The sequence below is a fragment of the Lepisma saccharinum genome, chromosome 26, assembly GCF_977018435.1.
Source record: "Lepisma saccharinum chromosome 26, izLepSacc3.1, whole genome shotgun sequence".
NCBI classification, from domain to species: Eukaryota; Metazoa; Arthropoda; class Insecta; order Zygentoma; family Lepismatidae; genus Lepisma; species Lepisma saccharinum.
Window position 1 is genome coordinate 6,616,483 of NC_139254.1, and position 17,006 is coordinate 6,633,488.

At 36.7% G+C, this 17,006-nt stretch overlaps 1 protein-coding gene across 3 annotated transcripts in view; it reads right to left on the bottom strand.

The window, feature by feature from the left end:
• Positions 1 to 16,054, bottom strand: part of Orc1 (origin recognition complex subunit 1) — a 55,591-nt gene extending 39,537 nt beyond the window's left edge. For all 3 annotated transcript variants that reach the window (XM_083112301.1, XM_083112300.1, XM_083112299.1), the window contains exons 1-4: positions 15,815 to 16,054; positions 7,757 to 7,884; positions 5,405 to 5,589; positions 2,890 to 3,157 (exon numbers count right to left, since the gene is read on the bottom strand). In XM_083112301.1, the coding sequence (XP_082968427.1) occupies positions 2,890 to 3,157; positions 5,405 to 5,589; positions 7,757 to 7,884; positions 15,815 to 15,912 (679 nt within the window). In that variant the 5' untranslated portion in view covers positions 15,913 to 16,054. The remainder of the gene's footprint in view (positions 1 to 2,889; positions 3,158 to 5,404; positions 5,590 to 7,756; positions 7,885 to 15,814) is intronic.
• Between the last annotated feature and the right edge of the window lie 952 nt (positions 16,055 to 17,006).

The window sequence follows — 17,006 nt, forward strand, 5'->3', positions numbered from 1 at the left end:
TTGCACTGTCTTCTCCACGAGCCTGCCCCTCTTCAATTCGATTCGATACGACATGTCAAGGAAAAAGTCAAGAACCAAATCCATGCACTTAGCATTGACAGTCAGAACTGACTATTTGCTGCTCTTTAAGTGATCTTCTCAAATTTGTTTCCATTTCTGTCAGCCAAGCACCACAAATGTAACTCACTTGAACAGATGAAGTACCGCTCGCTTTGTTGCAAATTAAGGTGTGAAAAAAACTGTCAGATCTTCCCGAATACCAGGTGAGAGGTGGGTAGGACTGAGATTCTGTATCTGGTCCCCATTATATTCAGAATCTGATCAGGTTGCATTAAATTCTACTTTCTAATGCAATTCTATTACAATTGAGGCTTATTTGCCGGTGTGAAATCATAAGCAACCGACATTCTTTTTACATTTCGTAACTAAGAATAGGCACGAGTTCGCAGCCAGTTTTCTCTTGGTTGCTTTTATAAGACCCATTCAATCATTCGGCACAAACGTCTTCATCCTACCTCGTCCCACAAATTTTGAAAGTCAAATGGAAGAAACACATATCATTGCAACTCAGCTGAAAATGACAGCGTATGAACATGCTTGTATAACAATGTCCACAATTCAGTAAATCATTTCATACTGTGCCCACAGAAAGTACATACCTTGACGATATGTAGAATATATGCAACAGAAGCCAACACAGGTAGGGATCTGAGAATTCAAGACCAGTCTCAACGGGTGAAACGATGTGCCAAACGTCTGTGAAATGGCGTTTGTCAAATGTATGGGTTTTGCCCACCTTAAATCCTCACTTACGTTAACATCTGGATGGAATTATTTGGGTTTTGAGGTAGCCCCATCATTGTTCTACGAGGAACTAGTGGTTTAAAGGCTCAGCTTTCAAGTAGGAATTTCAATTTTTGTCCCCATTTTAAGAATTCTGGCCCACTGTGCAATGGCCAGATCAGGATTCAAACTTATGAACTTCACTGGGAAGTCAACCACTTAATGGTCTTGCTACCAAGCTGGCAGTTTCAAAATTTTGTTCATAAAAAGCACATTAACATAGTTTTGACAAGTTTAATGCAGTATAGTGTTGTCATGTCCCGCACCACGTTCGTGCGGTGTCATGCTTTGGGCTCCAACTATAGGATGCATGCAGGTTCGAGTCTCCTTGGGGAAGCTAACAACTTTTCTCCTGAGATTTCAGCCTGTGTATAGAACCGGTGGGCACTCACCATCATGAGGAAATTGGAGAGCTACGAATGAGTAGCGTAAACCTACAACAACAACTGGGGATTTGGTGTGCTTATCACACGTCACCCCATAACTGGTCGGATGATCTCCTACCTCGGCAGATGGAATTGAGGCAAGCATTCGGTAGGCAGGCCCTGACTCTCATGGGCTGTTGCACCATGGGTTATTTTTACTATTTTTATATTGTTGTGATGCTCTTCTGAAAAGGAGGGGGATTAACGAAGGTGGTCCTGAAATTCTGTTTTCGTAATCTTTCCTTTCCATAAATTTTTAAAAACTGTTTCTGTACTAGTGAATTTCCAAGATGCACATGCTGTAATAAAAAAAAAGGCATACCCAAAATATCATTAGATCAAATATCAAGAATCTGAAACTAGAAGAATTCTACAATGCAAGAAATATATACAGGGTGGGCCAAAAAATCACAATCAGATATTGATATACAGCATGTAACAAAAGTCCGGAAACACTTTAAAGAAATTATTGTAGCCAAATGAGTAGCATTACAAAGTACATCATTTCAAAGAGTAAAGTTGTAAGTTTTTTTCAACAACACTCACTTTACAAACACTCTATGTGGGAACCATGTGTGACCCGATGTCAACGCGATAATCAAACTCTTCCCACACACGGCCCAACATGTCTTCCGAGACTGTGGCTGTTGCTTGTTCAATTCTCCTTTTGAGTTCCACAACATCACGTGGAAGAGGAGGGACATACATGGTCCTTTACATAACCTCATAAAAAAAAATTATCCGTTGCACTCTTTGTTTTGTCAAATTCTAGCATGCAGAAAGCCTTGTCAGCTCCAGAAAGCGCCATCTTGATTGACACCACCTTGCGACGTTATATGGAACTACACGTAACACCTGCAATGAGGAAAAAACTTACAACTTTACTCTTTGAAATTATGTACTTTGTCACTTTGTAATGCTACTCGTTTGGCTACAATAATTTTTTAAAGTGTTCCCGGACTTTTGTTACATGCTGTATTACTATTATTGTAAAAGAAAACGAGGTAATCAATCCAGCAACTATACTGAACTGAATAATGCATGACGGCACAATATGGCACAATATTAACTGCATCATATGGATGCACCCTTATTGAAAAACCTGCCTCCTATACACTTTATTGGGACGGACTTACCTCTTATCAGAAAAAGCAGACAATTTATTACCACATAATATCAACCTACTACAACATTTTGCATCAATTTGGCTTGCGAATAATATGTTCTTGCACTATCAATAGCATCCGATCATGACTTCAGGCCAACAGAGTACATACAAGAACAAAAATATAACATACAAAATAAAAAAAAATGCAATTACAGTTACAACAATGCATAAAGTAACACATGTATTTAATGGGGTAAGAAGCAAAAAGAAGAAAATATTTTTCTATCAGTTACTGGTACAAAGAAAAATATTGGTATGCATCTCATGATTAAGAACAGGATATGGCAACTGTGGCACGATATAGACAGTTGTTATAAATGTAAAACTCAATCTGGAATAGTACAATAATCCAATTAACAAAAGTGTAGGTCCCATCCTGATTAGCCTTTCTGTGCATAAAGTGGGGATCAGCAGCCAAACCACACTTGTATTCCAACAACTGCATACACTTACCAGTGTACGGGATTTCTGGCGATACTGAACGAGACCGGTCGCAATTCAAACCATTTTTGTTCTTGTCGCATGAGTTGTTCAACAATTTATCCATAAACAACGACTGGCGTGCACCTTTCTTCTTCACAAACTCCTCTTTCTGCAGTGTTTCAATCTCATACTTTCTCCTCTTCACACTGAGTTTAAAACGAACAACGAACACAGGTAATCCATTTTCATGTTTCTTCGCCACTGAAGCGGGTGACTCGTGGGGTTCTGCGGTGATCACCTAAAAACATTAGAAATTTAAGGCTTCACAAAAATGTGACAAAATGCACAATACTCAATGTGTATTACAGTTCTGAATGCAATCTTGAGCTGCTAGATAACTAATTTTCTCCACTATTGAAGAATTTCATATTAGGCTGTAATCAACTCATCTTACTGGCTAAATCAATGGTGGATGTTAGGTTACTTTTTAACAGAGTTTTTAACTTTGGTACTGTTATGTTCTGGCACCCTCTCTCTCTCTCTCTCTCTCTCTATCTTTATAAAAAGGAGGAGAGGAAAAGAGAGACACAGAGGACTATTTCTGATTTATCTCCTCCATGCTATTTAACAGCTCAAAGTAGTTTTTCCATTAAAAATATTAGCCACGTGCATTTTTATGGCTTTCTAAATAGTTTTTATTTTTAACATTTATTTTAATTTTATGATTTTTACTTCTTATATGATCTCCTTTCTTACTTCTGAAAGTTAGTTTAACTTCCCTTATAATTTATAACTTTAGATCATTTACCGTATTTACACGTGTATAGTGTGCGTGCATGTATAATGCACACTGGTTTTGGATGCATAAAAGTGACAAAAAATTATATCTCATATATAATGCGCAGTACAATCCAGTTTCAAGAAATGGCTTTCTTAGTTGTAGATCGTAAAGCTGTTCCTATGTTGATCAAGAGTGAATGACGTTATACCTATTCAATTGCTCATTCCTTCTTTTTTGAAATATATACTTTTTCTTTCCGTGACTAATGTAACATTTATACAAGGCACATTCAGGATCTTCCAAATAGCATTTAGCAGCACAAGATTTCTTCCATTAAGGAATTTACACACTCCATGTATGTTATATTATTTGGCCAGTAATACATTTTAATTTTTACTATCTTTTCCTTTTTCCTTTTATTATCTTTTTTCCAAAGTACCATAAAAATAAGAACGTTCCTTCATTTTTGATGAACTTATTTCAACCGCATTTCACATTAGTGTCGTTATCTTGAATGGAATACGGTTTCCATATTCAGAAACTGCAGGATTCAAGCTTTACTACAATATATAACATGATAGGGTTCCGTAAACATGAAAAATCAATGCAAGTGTCCCAAAATCATGGAATGACCCTGTACGGTTTCATGTTGGCTGTCTGAATTATTTTGTGCATAATACGCACCACAGTTTTACATGTGTAAATACAGTAAATATTAACCACACACATGTTGTGAATTACTAAGTAACCACTAACGCAGCGCACCCATCATCAAATCATGGCTTACTATGCTTTTGTTTATGATATTCCATCAATTTCTTTTTGCGTTACATTTATTGTATATGCACTCCGCAAATTGTAATTGACAGCGTACAATTTCAAGGTACAAAAATCTTAAAAAATATCAAGTCTTATACATTACAATAAAATGATAATATACAGGGTGATTCATAATTCCTTTTGGGGTTTCAAACTTTTATAGTACCAGAGCTATAACACAGAGGAAAAAGGTGCATATCAGTGCATAGAGAAGCTCTCAAAGATTGTACTCGTAATAGGCCCCCTCACATAATGGTAATTTAGCTGCTAGGTGGCAGTACAATGCAGTTAACGCAAAAATGGTGTGCACTGGTGAACACAAAGCATTCTGTGTCTTAGAATTCACTAAATATGAGTTGGTTGTGATTGGTACAATTTATTTTATTTTATCATTTTTTATTTATTTATTATTATTATTATTAAAGTAGGGTTACACTTAAGCTTACAATTTACTTTGCATTGATTCTGTAACTATAAAAACAAGCTTTTTGCTGAGATTCCGTACGAAGTACCAAACAGAAGCACCTACAAATGAAACAATTCTTGTGTGGTACAACAGGTTCAAGGAGACTGGCTGCCTTAACTAAAATAAATATTGAAATGAATTGTATTTTTAGTCAATCTGGATTTATTATTGATCCTGTACATAATGGGAATCTGCAAAACGATTGGCAGAAACTTGATTTCAGGATTGGTGTCTGCAGCATCACCAGGGGTGCACATATTGAGCATTGAAATGTGGAGAGATTCTTTATGTACTGATATGCATCTTTTTTCTGTATGTGTGTTATAGTTCTTGTTCGAAACCCCAGAGAGAATTATGAATCATCCTGTACATTGGAACCTCGATTTTACGTTTTTCAAGAAACCAAGATGAAAAACATAAAATACACAAGAATGAAAAATCCAGGTTTCACTGTAGTATGTGGACATGAAAATACTTACCACGCATCGTTTAAATATTGTCTCCAAACTAATATCATTATCAAACTTCCTGTGTTCCTCAACAACTTCATACTTGGTGGAAAATTCTGGATATGGCAACCCGTGGTTCTCGACGGTTCTTGGTAACTGGTCTGGGCGAGTGTACCACTGCACCACAGCCCTATATGGATCCTCTTCATCTCGATCTGCAGGAAAAGAAAATATTAATAAGGATATATGTAGTTTTCAATAACAGCAGGCTGGGGTTGACAAATACAGGGTAGATGGTCGTCATGACACCTGAAGATTTTCACCTGTCACCTGAATTTTCAATATGTACTAAATTTTATTTCTTGAAAAATAAGTTTGCTCATAGATATTTCCATTACCTTTTTTAAACAAGTACAGTGAGTATGTAGCATTCTCAGCAAAAAAATGCAGGCTCGATCCAGGACTCGAACCCAGGTCTTTGGCATACCATGGCATTGCTCTACCAGCTGCTACAGAGCCTGCCTGGATTAGCCAGATTTTTCACTGCTGCTAATTTACCTGTGTGGAATAATCTCTACCAGTCTACTGCAATGGGATCTGTTGTCTTTGAAACACTGTAGACATCGATATTTCTTAATCCTTCTCACCGTAGAGATTAATCTTAATGTAAAAAAAACATGTCCTGTTGTGCCAAATCTGCATGTAAGTACAGTAAGTGTTTCTTAATGTTTTTGTTTTCTGTATCATGTGTATCATTGAATCAGAATAATAAATATACCATTATAAATGATTGTTGCCAGCCAAATTTTAAAATCTGCAGCGATATGGTGGTCGACCATATATGAGAATGTATTGCATAGTTATTCATACTGTTACCAGATGAGTGTTCTTCATGAAGATCACTCTGGTGCAAGAATTAATTATTTTTAATCTAATCTTGTATTAATTAATAAGTTAAATGTTTCAAAATACAGTAGAGCGTCGATTATCCGAAGTAATTGGGAGACATGGGTGTTCGGAAAACTGGTTTGTTCGGATAATCGAACTGTACATGTTTATTTGCCAAAAAGAAGTACTATACAGTAAATTTATTCATAAAAACAGGCATCTCTTTAAGTATGTATTACAAAGTAACGTACAAAGGCAACTTTAGTAGGAATATATAGTATGTGGTACAGTTTATTAAACAAAAATATGTACGTACATATTACATACGCATTTTGCATGAACAATACACACAGTACACAAAATTAACGTTTAAAAAAATCCTTTATCTTGGTCTGTCTAAGCAAGCCTACACGCTTACGAGCAGCTAAGTCACGTACTTTTTTCATTACAGATATCTGAAAGTGAGCGAGTACACAGTTCGGTTAAGCGGTCGTTCGAATAATCGACGCTCTACTGTATCTAGCTTTTCCTTAGTTGGATTTATGACTAATTTTAGCCATGCAAAAAAACAGGCTGGCTCCTGAATTATTTTTAGTTTTTATCTCTCCCTGTCTGGAGGTACGATTTTTCAACACTTGAACTTTTACAAAAATCCCAATATCTTCACTAATCAATATTTTAATTGTGATTTGGCAAAGAAACACTTAGCAACATATTGTACTTTCAAAACATACCTTCATTGTATGTATAATATGTAGCTTGTCATTTTGAAGCCCGAACAAATTAATCATTATTAGCCAATATGGGAAAATTGGCAAATCCCAAAAATTACAAATAATTTTAATTATCTAATGTGTGTATAAATAGCCAGCAATTTTATGAATAATATCATCATTGTGTCATTATTTTATGAATATACAATTCACATTGTACAGTAAATGTCAAAATGGATAGGTTACTTTTTCCAAGACAAAAAATTACCATCAACTGGTGGCATGAATTAAATAAATGATTTATGTAAATGTAAAACTACACAAATCAACATCACAGGAATTTCAAGACAACACTATTTGTATTATTCATTAAAGTTTACATTACAAAGCATTAAAATTCCACTGCTGTGCCTACAATATATTCCAAAGTCACTGCTCTTGAAGCAAAATAAACACGTGTGTGTGTTTTTTCACTGGAATCAACTTAAGGACGGACCTGTTTGGCAATGTCCTGTGCTTCCTAGGAATTAAAAACAAAGTACAATAGCTGCGAAAAGTGTACATTAGAATCTTTATGAAGTTCACTTTCGTTAATTTTTCATGTTTATGAAAACAACTCATGCCAAAATCACATGTAATTCAAGGTGTCAAAACTTCATGCATAATATCCTGGAATTCATGTACCCTGTGTTACAGGGAAAAACATTTCACAAAAACACACACATTGTTTACAATAGCAATTGCTCACCTCTATGACAACTAACATTAGTAAAAAACCTACCAGTCTCGTAGAGCTCCACGAGCTTAGCCACGTCACATCCTTCTATGGTGTCTGGTTCGGCTGCATCCGCACTCGATACAAGAACAAAGTCCCCCACCTGTGCATATAGAGTTCCAAACTGGAATTCCCTAGAAGATGAAATGCTATATCATTACATACACTTAAAACCTCATTATTGTTCAACAGAAACTTGGCATGTGCACATGGAGAGGGGCATAATATCAGTAATGTGTGTCCATAAGCAGTAAAGTCTTCTTTCCTGGAAATGACCTGAAACTATCGACATACCTCCCCTAGTTCTTTCACCAGATGGAAAGGGAGACATATTTCATGACTAGGTTTACGATGTTGTGAGATTTTAAAGTTTCAGCCTGCCCCCCCTTTTTTTCTGAACTGTATATGAAAGTGAATTATCTATGATTGACGATTGAGTTGGTGTTTTAAGTCCACTTTATGCACAGTAAGGCTAATCGAGACTGGGCCTAGAGTTTAAAGTGGAATCTGAACCACTATGTGACTCCACCGGGTATTGAACCCGGGACCATTTGATTACAAGGCGATGACGCTACCACTGCACCATACGGGAAATCTCTGTAGACTGACACTACCCTTTCAACATGGTTTCCTCACAAGAGTTGGCAACATGAAATGGACATGTGGTGGCAACGTTGACCAGCTTCTTTTAACTTTGTTCAGAGTTGTAGTGCTATAAAGTACAGAAATATTGTATGAGATGATACTGCCACAGTACATCATCACTTCATCAAGTATTGCTATGTTCTCAAACTCAGTGCTGAGGATTCTGCCCATCATTGCCATAAAATGTTTGATTGCTTTATTTTACTTCGCTTTTTGTGCCACTTTAGGCTAATTTGCGAAGATGGACTGATGAAATTGATGAATGGACACACACCAACATCCATGCTAAGGTTGGTATTCAAACCTGGAACCCCTGACATCATAGCGTGATGTGATAACCACTACGCCAAGGCCGGCGATAAAACGTTTGAGCCTGTGAGAGGACTAACAGAATGACAAAGTTCGTATAAAGAAATAAATAACTTCATTCATATTGTGCCAAAACTAAAGGTAAAAAAAGGTAAAGTGCTCCCCTGTGCATAGCACCACGCCATGAAGGCGTATAGGGGGTAACGCCCCACACTTTCTTGACCCGGTCGTGAGTGGGGGTGATGTGATCAGCATCACGCCCCTGGCCGCCTTTACCCCCCAGGGTTTTCCCCAGGCACCCATGTTATTCGACGCTGGGTGGGCGCTGGGGCCACTTCCATCGTTAGAAAAGTTCCCGGATTTTAACCGGCCGGGGATCGAACCCGGGACCTTTAGCATGGTAGTCAGACCGACTGAGCCACCGTGGCCATAACTACCAAAAATAATCATGTTGTAGAGTTTATAATGCTCACTCTAAAGAAGCTATAGATGTGATCACAAACAGTTCAGCTCCCCACAAAGAAAATCAGACTTGCTCTTCTTCACTATCTCAACAAGGCATGTAGCCACAGCACGACTTTCCAATGTTGCCAGTTCTTGTAAGACATGCATGAAGGCAGTTGGTGGAGAATTCACTTTCCTACACTGATTAATTGATTTATTTTACTTTCCTTTTCTGCCAGTTTTGGCTAATCGCAAAGATGCAGATGGGTGGTGATAAGCAGGACCCCAATTTTGATGACCTAAAAATATTTAAAAATGACGTTTAAAGTGACAACAAAAATCCTGTAAAATGACCTAAAATCTTTGAAAAATGACCTTTAAAATGACAACAAAAATCCTGTAAAATGACCTAAAATCTTTGAAAAATGACCTTTAAAATGACAACAAAAATCCTGTAAAATGACCTAAAATCTTTGAAAAATGACGTTTAAAATGACAACAAAGATCCTGTAAACTGACCTAAAATCTTTAAAAAATGACCTTTAAAATGACAACAAAGATCCTGTAAAATGACCTAAAATCTTTGAAAAATGACCTTTAAAATGACAACAAAGATCCTGTAAACTGACCTAAAATCTTTGAAAAATTACCTTTAAAATGACAACAAAAATCCTGTAAAATGACCTAAAATCTTTGAAAAATGACTTTTAAAATTACAAAGATCCTGTAAAATGACCTAAAATCTTTGAAAACTGACCTTTAAAATTACAACAAAAATCCTGTAAAATGACCTTTAAAATGACAACAAAAATCCTGTAAAATGACCTAAAATCTTTGAAAAATGACCACAACATTCATACAAATCTCAATCTGCTTATTGAAAATAGTATATATATTCCAAGACAAACAATTTAACAATTGCTTCTTCACCTTGCTGTTTTGTACGGACTGTGAATAAGAAACTTGACAATGTTGCATTTCGCGATTTTCAGACAGGCTTTGTTGCGCTGGTAGTTAAACACAGAGTAAGTACCGCAAGATAACATTCAGACAAAACAGAAATTGTTGAACTTATTATGTTTCAGCATGCAATGACACAAAATTTTTAAAAAAAATTACCTAAAAATGACACAAAATTTAAAAAAATGGCCGAAAAATAAAAAGTGGTAAAAAAATTACGTTTCTTCAACCTGAGAAGGGTGTTCAGGATTTCTGTACTAGTTAGTAATGTCTATGTTGCACCAGTCAAAATCTGGGCACTGGTGATAAGATAAAGGCAGCAAAACAAGCTCCACACAGGAATATACTGGCCATAATTCCAGATGCCAGACCCTTGTTAGTGCGTAAATTGCAGTCCAGGGTGCACTACATGGAATGATGGTTGATATTTGGGTGTCTTCGGAAAGGGTTACCCCTTACACCACCACTTCCTACAAAAACTTCAGAGAGGGCATAACGGGATGATGGGGAAAAAAGAGGTGAATGGAACACCTAGTCCCAAGATATACAGCTGTACAGATGTTGGGTAAAGTACAGGAAGTACTATTGACACCTTCATATTTTTCCCGAAGGGGTCTCATGCTTGATACCCAACTGAGGAACATACTAGTTTGGATCTTACTTTAAACTGTAGGCCCAGCCCCAATTAGCCTATCTGTGCATAAAGTGGATATAAAACAAAAACCCTCACAATTTCCATGAAAACGAAAAGCTTTGTTTTATCAAGACTGTAAAAATAGATTCTACAAAAGAGATATTGAAATCAGCCTAATATGAAAAATTAAAACTGTGATAAAAATTCACATTTCTGCATTTACACTTTGCAGTTTTCAATTTTGACACATTATAAACTCCCCCTCCCCCAAAATTAAACAAATTCTACCACCAGCAGGTTTGGTAGTTTCTAGTTACTCTGAATTGTAAAGCACATTTAAAAATACTAAAATTTCTTGTCATATGGCAAGTGAAATATCAATCATAATTCATTCTGCAATGTTAAAGAAGATGAGTTTTAGAGCTTTGTAACCATGATCATCTTTATGACACCAATGTAAAATGCTGAGCAAAAAGTATATTTTCTACATTGTAGAGTGAGGTGGGGTTGGTGGGCAACTACCCCCATTATTTATTTTTTGTGCATATATCACATTACATCTGGAAAACATTATGACACTGGGCTCAAGTTCCAATTTGTTTAATTCTGAATTAATTATGACGCACAGGCATTTTCTTACACAGTTCAATCTCTAATTATGTCTGTTAACACATACCTCAGTCTTGGTGATTACTTACTGTGTGCTTTCAGGAGAATATTTTCTTCCCTTCCATACAATCCTTTATGACCCTATGTTTGTGGGCAGGTATTCGCTATACTTCAAGTGCATGGAGTGTGAAGAGGTATATTGTTGCTAAATGCATGTTGATATGTTAGAAAGGTCAGGTTCTTGGCTCTTAGCATTAATAAAAGAAGAGTGTATTTCACATATTCATAAACAACATACTATATAGTGTATGATGTTCATGAAATTTGATTTTTTAAAAAGTTACCTGTTATTAAAATTAATTATATTTTTTCAGTCCATAGGGTCACTTAGAACAATCTACATGTCAGATGATGTGTATTTAATATTTGAAGCATTTACAACTTTAAAATTAAAAATAGCCTATAATACAGATTTTTTTTAAAAAAATAATAGTATTGAGATGACACATATTCTGTTATTCACACACTTGCATGGCAGAGAAAAGTTAATATGCTACATACGAGGGTCACTATTTATATTTTGAGCCTAACAATGAAAAAACAGGAATTTGGCATTGAAAACTGCTTTATTGTTTTTTGAAGTATTCTCCTTTATGGTCAATACACTTTTGCATTCGTTCGAACCATTTATCAAAGCAGTTTTTCCAATCTTCTTGAGACACCTCCATAATATGGTTTTTGAACGCATCAACGGCATCTTCCTCCGACGAAAATCGTTGTCCACGCACTTTATTCTTGACATTCGGGAACAAGAAGAAGTCATTGGGTGCCAAATCAGGACTGTACGGCGGATGACCCATCAATTCGATTTTTTGATTGTTCATAAAGTCGGTTGTTAGACGAGATGTGTGACAGCTGGCATTGTCTTGATGAAGAATGATCCGACGGCGTTTGTTTGTTTTCCGTATTTCACCGAAGACCTCTGGCAAACAAATTATTGTGTAGCATTCAGAGTTGACCGTTCTACGTTCCTCTAAAGGCACAGTTGCCACATGACCAGTTTTCCTGAAAAAACAGGCGACCATTTGTTTCGATGGGCTTCGAGCGCGAACAACTTTTGTTGGATTGAGTTCATCTTGAAACACCCATACAGTCGACTGCTGTTTACGTTCTGGCTCATATGCATATATCCATGATTCATCACCTGTTACAATCTTATATACGTCTTTTGAAGCACCACGATTGTATTTATTGAGCATTTGTTTGCACCAATTGACGCGAGCGTCTTTTTGAGTTTCTGTCAAATTGTGTGGGATCCAACGAGAACATACCTTTCTCCAGCTAAATGATCATGTAATATTTTATATATGCTGGTGGAACTAATGCCTATGGTTGCCTCAATCTCACAGTATGTCACATGACGATCTTGCAGTATTAGGTTTTGCACAGCATCAATGTTTTCTTGAACAACAACTGATTTTGGACGACCTTCGCGAATCTCGTCGGTGAGCGAATGGCGGCCACGATTAAATTCGTTATAACAGCATTTCACAGTGGCAAAGGATGGGGCTTCATCGCCAAATGTGGAAGTAAGTTGATCGATGCACTCTTGTCTTGATAATCCACGTCGAAAATCGTAAAAAATCATCGCACGAAAATGTTCATGAGTTAATTCCATTTTATTGTTGCCGCGCAATCTCCAAGGCAACATAAACAACACAAATGAAGCTATTGACAAAACATTTGAAGTACGTTATGGTCAATAATGCCAGACGATTCCGTGCAAACGTCAAATCGCACCTATCTTCAATCAGTGTTGCCAAGGCTCAAAATATAAATAGTGGCCCTCGTAAGAATCATTCAACATAATTTGGTAATTTCTTATTTTAACCAATTCACCAGAGCATATGTTAGTTGCTCACTTACAACACTTGTATGTAGCTAGGGTTACAAGATGACAAACTTTAAAAAAAGAGGACATTTTTAGATGCAGCACTTTGAACACGAGTTTTGTGAACTAGTGTTTTGATGATCTTACAGATCACACACCTCTGTAAAATAATTTTTTTACTGCTTCAATAATTAATAATAGGCTAAATTACAGGAAAATGTCTGAATATTCTAATATTTATTCACTATGCCAGTAGCATTATATGGTTGTGAAGCTTGGTGTCTTAAGTTTAAAAGATGAACATAAATTGAGAGTTTCTGAAAATAAAGAACTTAGAATATTTGGATCTACAAGAGATGAAGAAACACGGGAATGGAGAATATTACTTAATAATGAAACAATATTAACCCCAGAAAGGCAGCCTGGGGTCAAATTTGACCCCAGTTATGATATTTTGTTGGTTACCGTTTAATGTTACCTCACCCTGACACCAAAATTTATGACTTTGTCATGGCAACTATCCATTAGGTCACTATAATATAGTTTTGTGCTCTTGCCGATTACCGTTTATGTACATTTTAGTGATTTCCATGAGTGGGGTCAAATTTAATATTATTATCTGCTAAGATTTGTATAGGTGGCCTTGTGTGTTACTATATTTTTCATATATATGTTTGTGAGATTCGTTGTTACAGCAACAGCAACCTATAAAATACTATTCTTACACATTTTGAACATGTTCTGAATAAATATGGCCGAATGGAGATATCTAAATGGAATCGAGGTAACACTTTACTATACTGGAGACGGATTTCTTCAAATTTACAGGAGAAAGTACTTACGCAAATCATTTTCTGTAGCATTGTTGATGTTCGGGAATGTAGTTTTGATCCATTTTAATGCGAATGCATGTGGTTTTCTACGAAAATCTATTTCCGACTCGCTATTGCTGCTGCCGCCATTTGCTTTCTGCACAAGAGCACAATACGCAGTATTGCTGCTGCTACAAGATGACGTGTCGAGGATGCATTGTGAAGTTGTTGCCGGGTGTGGAAGATGCCGTGGAATTTGTAATTCCGATGTTGTCCGTATATGCTAAATTGAACGAAAGGAGTGCTAATGGAACCTGACCTAACAGGCCTAACCTAACCTAGTAGGCATACCTCATCCCCATGATGGTTCGTGGGGCTATCGTGAATTTTTGGGCTAACATCAATTGTTTTTGGGGCTACCCGTGGATGGTTTGTGGGAAATAAGGAACAACAGTAAGTACTCGTTAATGTAAGAAATAGATATTATTTTATTTAGAAATTCATTATTTCATCTAAAGAAATGTTCCACAATGCAGAATAGTATGTTAGCAATGTAAAAAAATGCGAAATAAATCATTGATAGGTGTCTCCGGTATAGTAAAGTAGTACCGGAATCAATATTCATAGTTACAATGAAGACAAATATGGCTGTTAGCAGTGGTGGCGATTGGGGGGGGGCAGTTGCCCCCTCCCCCCACTTTTGGAACCCAATCGCTGCCACTGGCTGTTAGGATGATGATGCTGTAAGAGAGAGTGGTTCAGAAGACATTACAGAGGAATAATGTGGTTATGATGCTGACTCTGTGTACAGTGTTGCTGATAATTCTTATACTTGCTACAAATGAATTGGACAACACAACTTTCACAAGGATCACTCCCAGAGAAAGATAAAAAGGAAGGAATTTTTATTCAGTATTGCACATGAACTGGTGACACCATTTGCAGCACAATGATACAAAAATCCTGCAATGCCAAGAGATAGCAAAATAGCAACAGCAATGTGCAAATTCACTTCATAGAAAAACACCATGCAGCACTCTGAAAGGTATATGAGGTAGTATCAACGAATGAACGACTCAATCATATCTGTGACAGGATTAGGGATTTGAAAATGAAGTAGGCTATGTCTGCAAATAATATGGACAGTACATCTGCAAAAATCATATGAGCAAGAAACAGGGCGAATCTAGAATCTAGGTTAGGCAAGCATAGTTAAAAAAAAAAAATACTCGACACATCATGTTCTAGTGAAAACACGGCGAGTATGAAACACTGACTATGGGGTTACGTCATCTTAACACACGGAGCATTGTGCTCTCGTGCAGAAAGCAAATGGCGGCAGCAGAAACAGCGTGTCGGACAGAGATTTCAGCAGAAAACAACATGTATTCGCATTAAAATGGATCAAAACTACATTCACGAACTTCCACAGCGCTACAGAAAATGATTTCCGTAAGTACTTTCTCCTGTAAATTTGAAGAAATCCGTCTCCCCTATACTATAATGTTACCCCTATTTTTTTTTTTCGTGAACTCATTTTCATTACTGTTCATGAATTGGCAAAATATCAGCTGTCACTAACTTTAATGGCAAAGGAGAATTTGTGAATGGTGGAATTGACTGTCATGATTTCATTTATTGCATTTACATCTGGTGTAGATAGATCAAAGAACACATCCTAATGTTTATATCCTGACATAATACGTTTTTATTACTAGTTTAATTTATCATTTGGTACACGAACAATAACTTCAACTTACTGATAAAATGTTATGTTTTCCTTCTTCCTTCCTCGTGAAGAACGTACGCACTCGCCTACCCACCGAAATTTATTTGAGGGTCGCAGTTGATATTTCATAGTTTGCTCTTTAAGGGAAAACTCCGTACAAAAAAATTGGGATTTCTTCGCTGTACCAGCAGCAGTTTCTTTAAAAATTACACAAAATACTTGTACATATTTCAAGTGCAAAACAAGCAAACAGGAAGAACTGTACGTATTAGGCGGGAACGCACAGCATCGATACAAAATTACGTTTTCTTCTTTTCTTTTCGTCTATCATGCAAAGAAGTCACGACGAGCTGACCAGAGCGAAGGTTTCAAACTTTTCTCTTGGTTAAAGCAATGTCAATGTCGTCGTTCGAGATGGAATAAAGAACTGCCATTTCCAAGAAATTCCATACACTTTTAAACAATATCGCTTTGAATTTCCCGGCTATTGGGAAGATGTAACCACAGAATGATGTAACGTAGCGGGGACAAGGGGTAACTTCCTTCCACTAAAATTTTCAGGTTTACGTATTTATAACATTTATTACCTCTCGAGAAAAATATTTCAGAAATGTAGCTGTTATGTAGGAAACTAGGGTCTGGACGCTATTTTTATGGGATGGAAAATGTTCTTCTCCCCGCCCCCTCCAGTTATGCTTGTAATGAATAACGTTAAAAGCATGTCTAATTTACTAGGCCGAGTCTGCTGCCACACACGTGTCAGCAGTAAGAATAAGCGTCAAATTTGCTCCTGCCACGTAATTCGTCTGCTAAAAGGATGTTACAAATCTTAAGAACAGATGAAGACGAGAAAAATGAAACTTTATGATTAGTGAGAATGAATGTACAGGTAATTTAGAACCTTCTTCTTTAGAAAGCATTTAGCGATATTATTTTAATGCTAACAGAACCTAACCTAACTACGAGAGCATTAAGGTTTATTAATATAAGAATGCTAAGGGAGCTAATCTTAAAACATTTATGTGAAAATAATCGCTACAACTTCACAGTATGTTTTACAGACGTAATTGCAGGCCGTGTTTTGGCCATTTACCTGACTGATTTTATTTGAAAATGTGAGCTTATGGAGGCACTTTAGTCCAAACTATATTAGTCAACATGGAAAAGTACTCTAGTGCATTGTTTTTCAACCACCGGGCCGCGACCCGATACCGTGCCCTCGT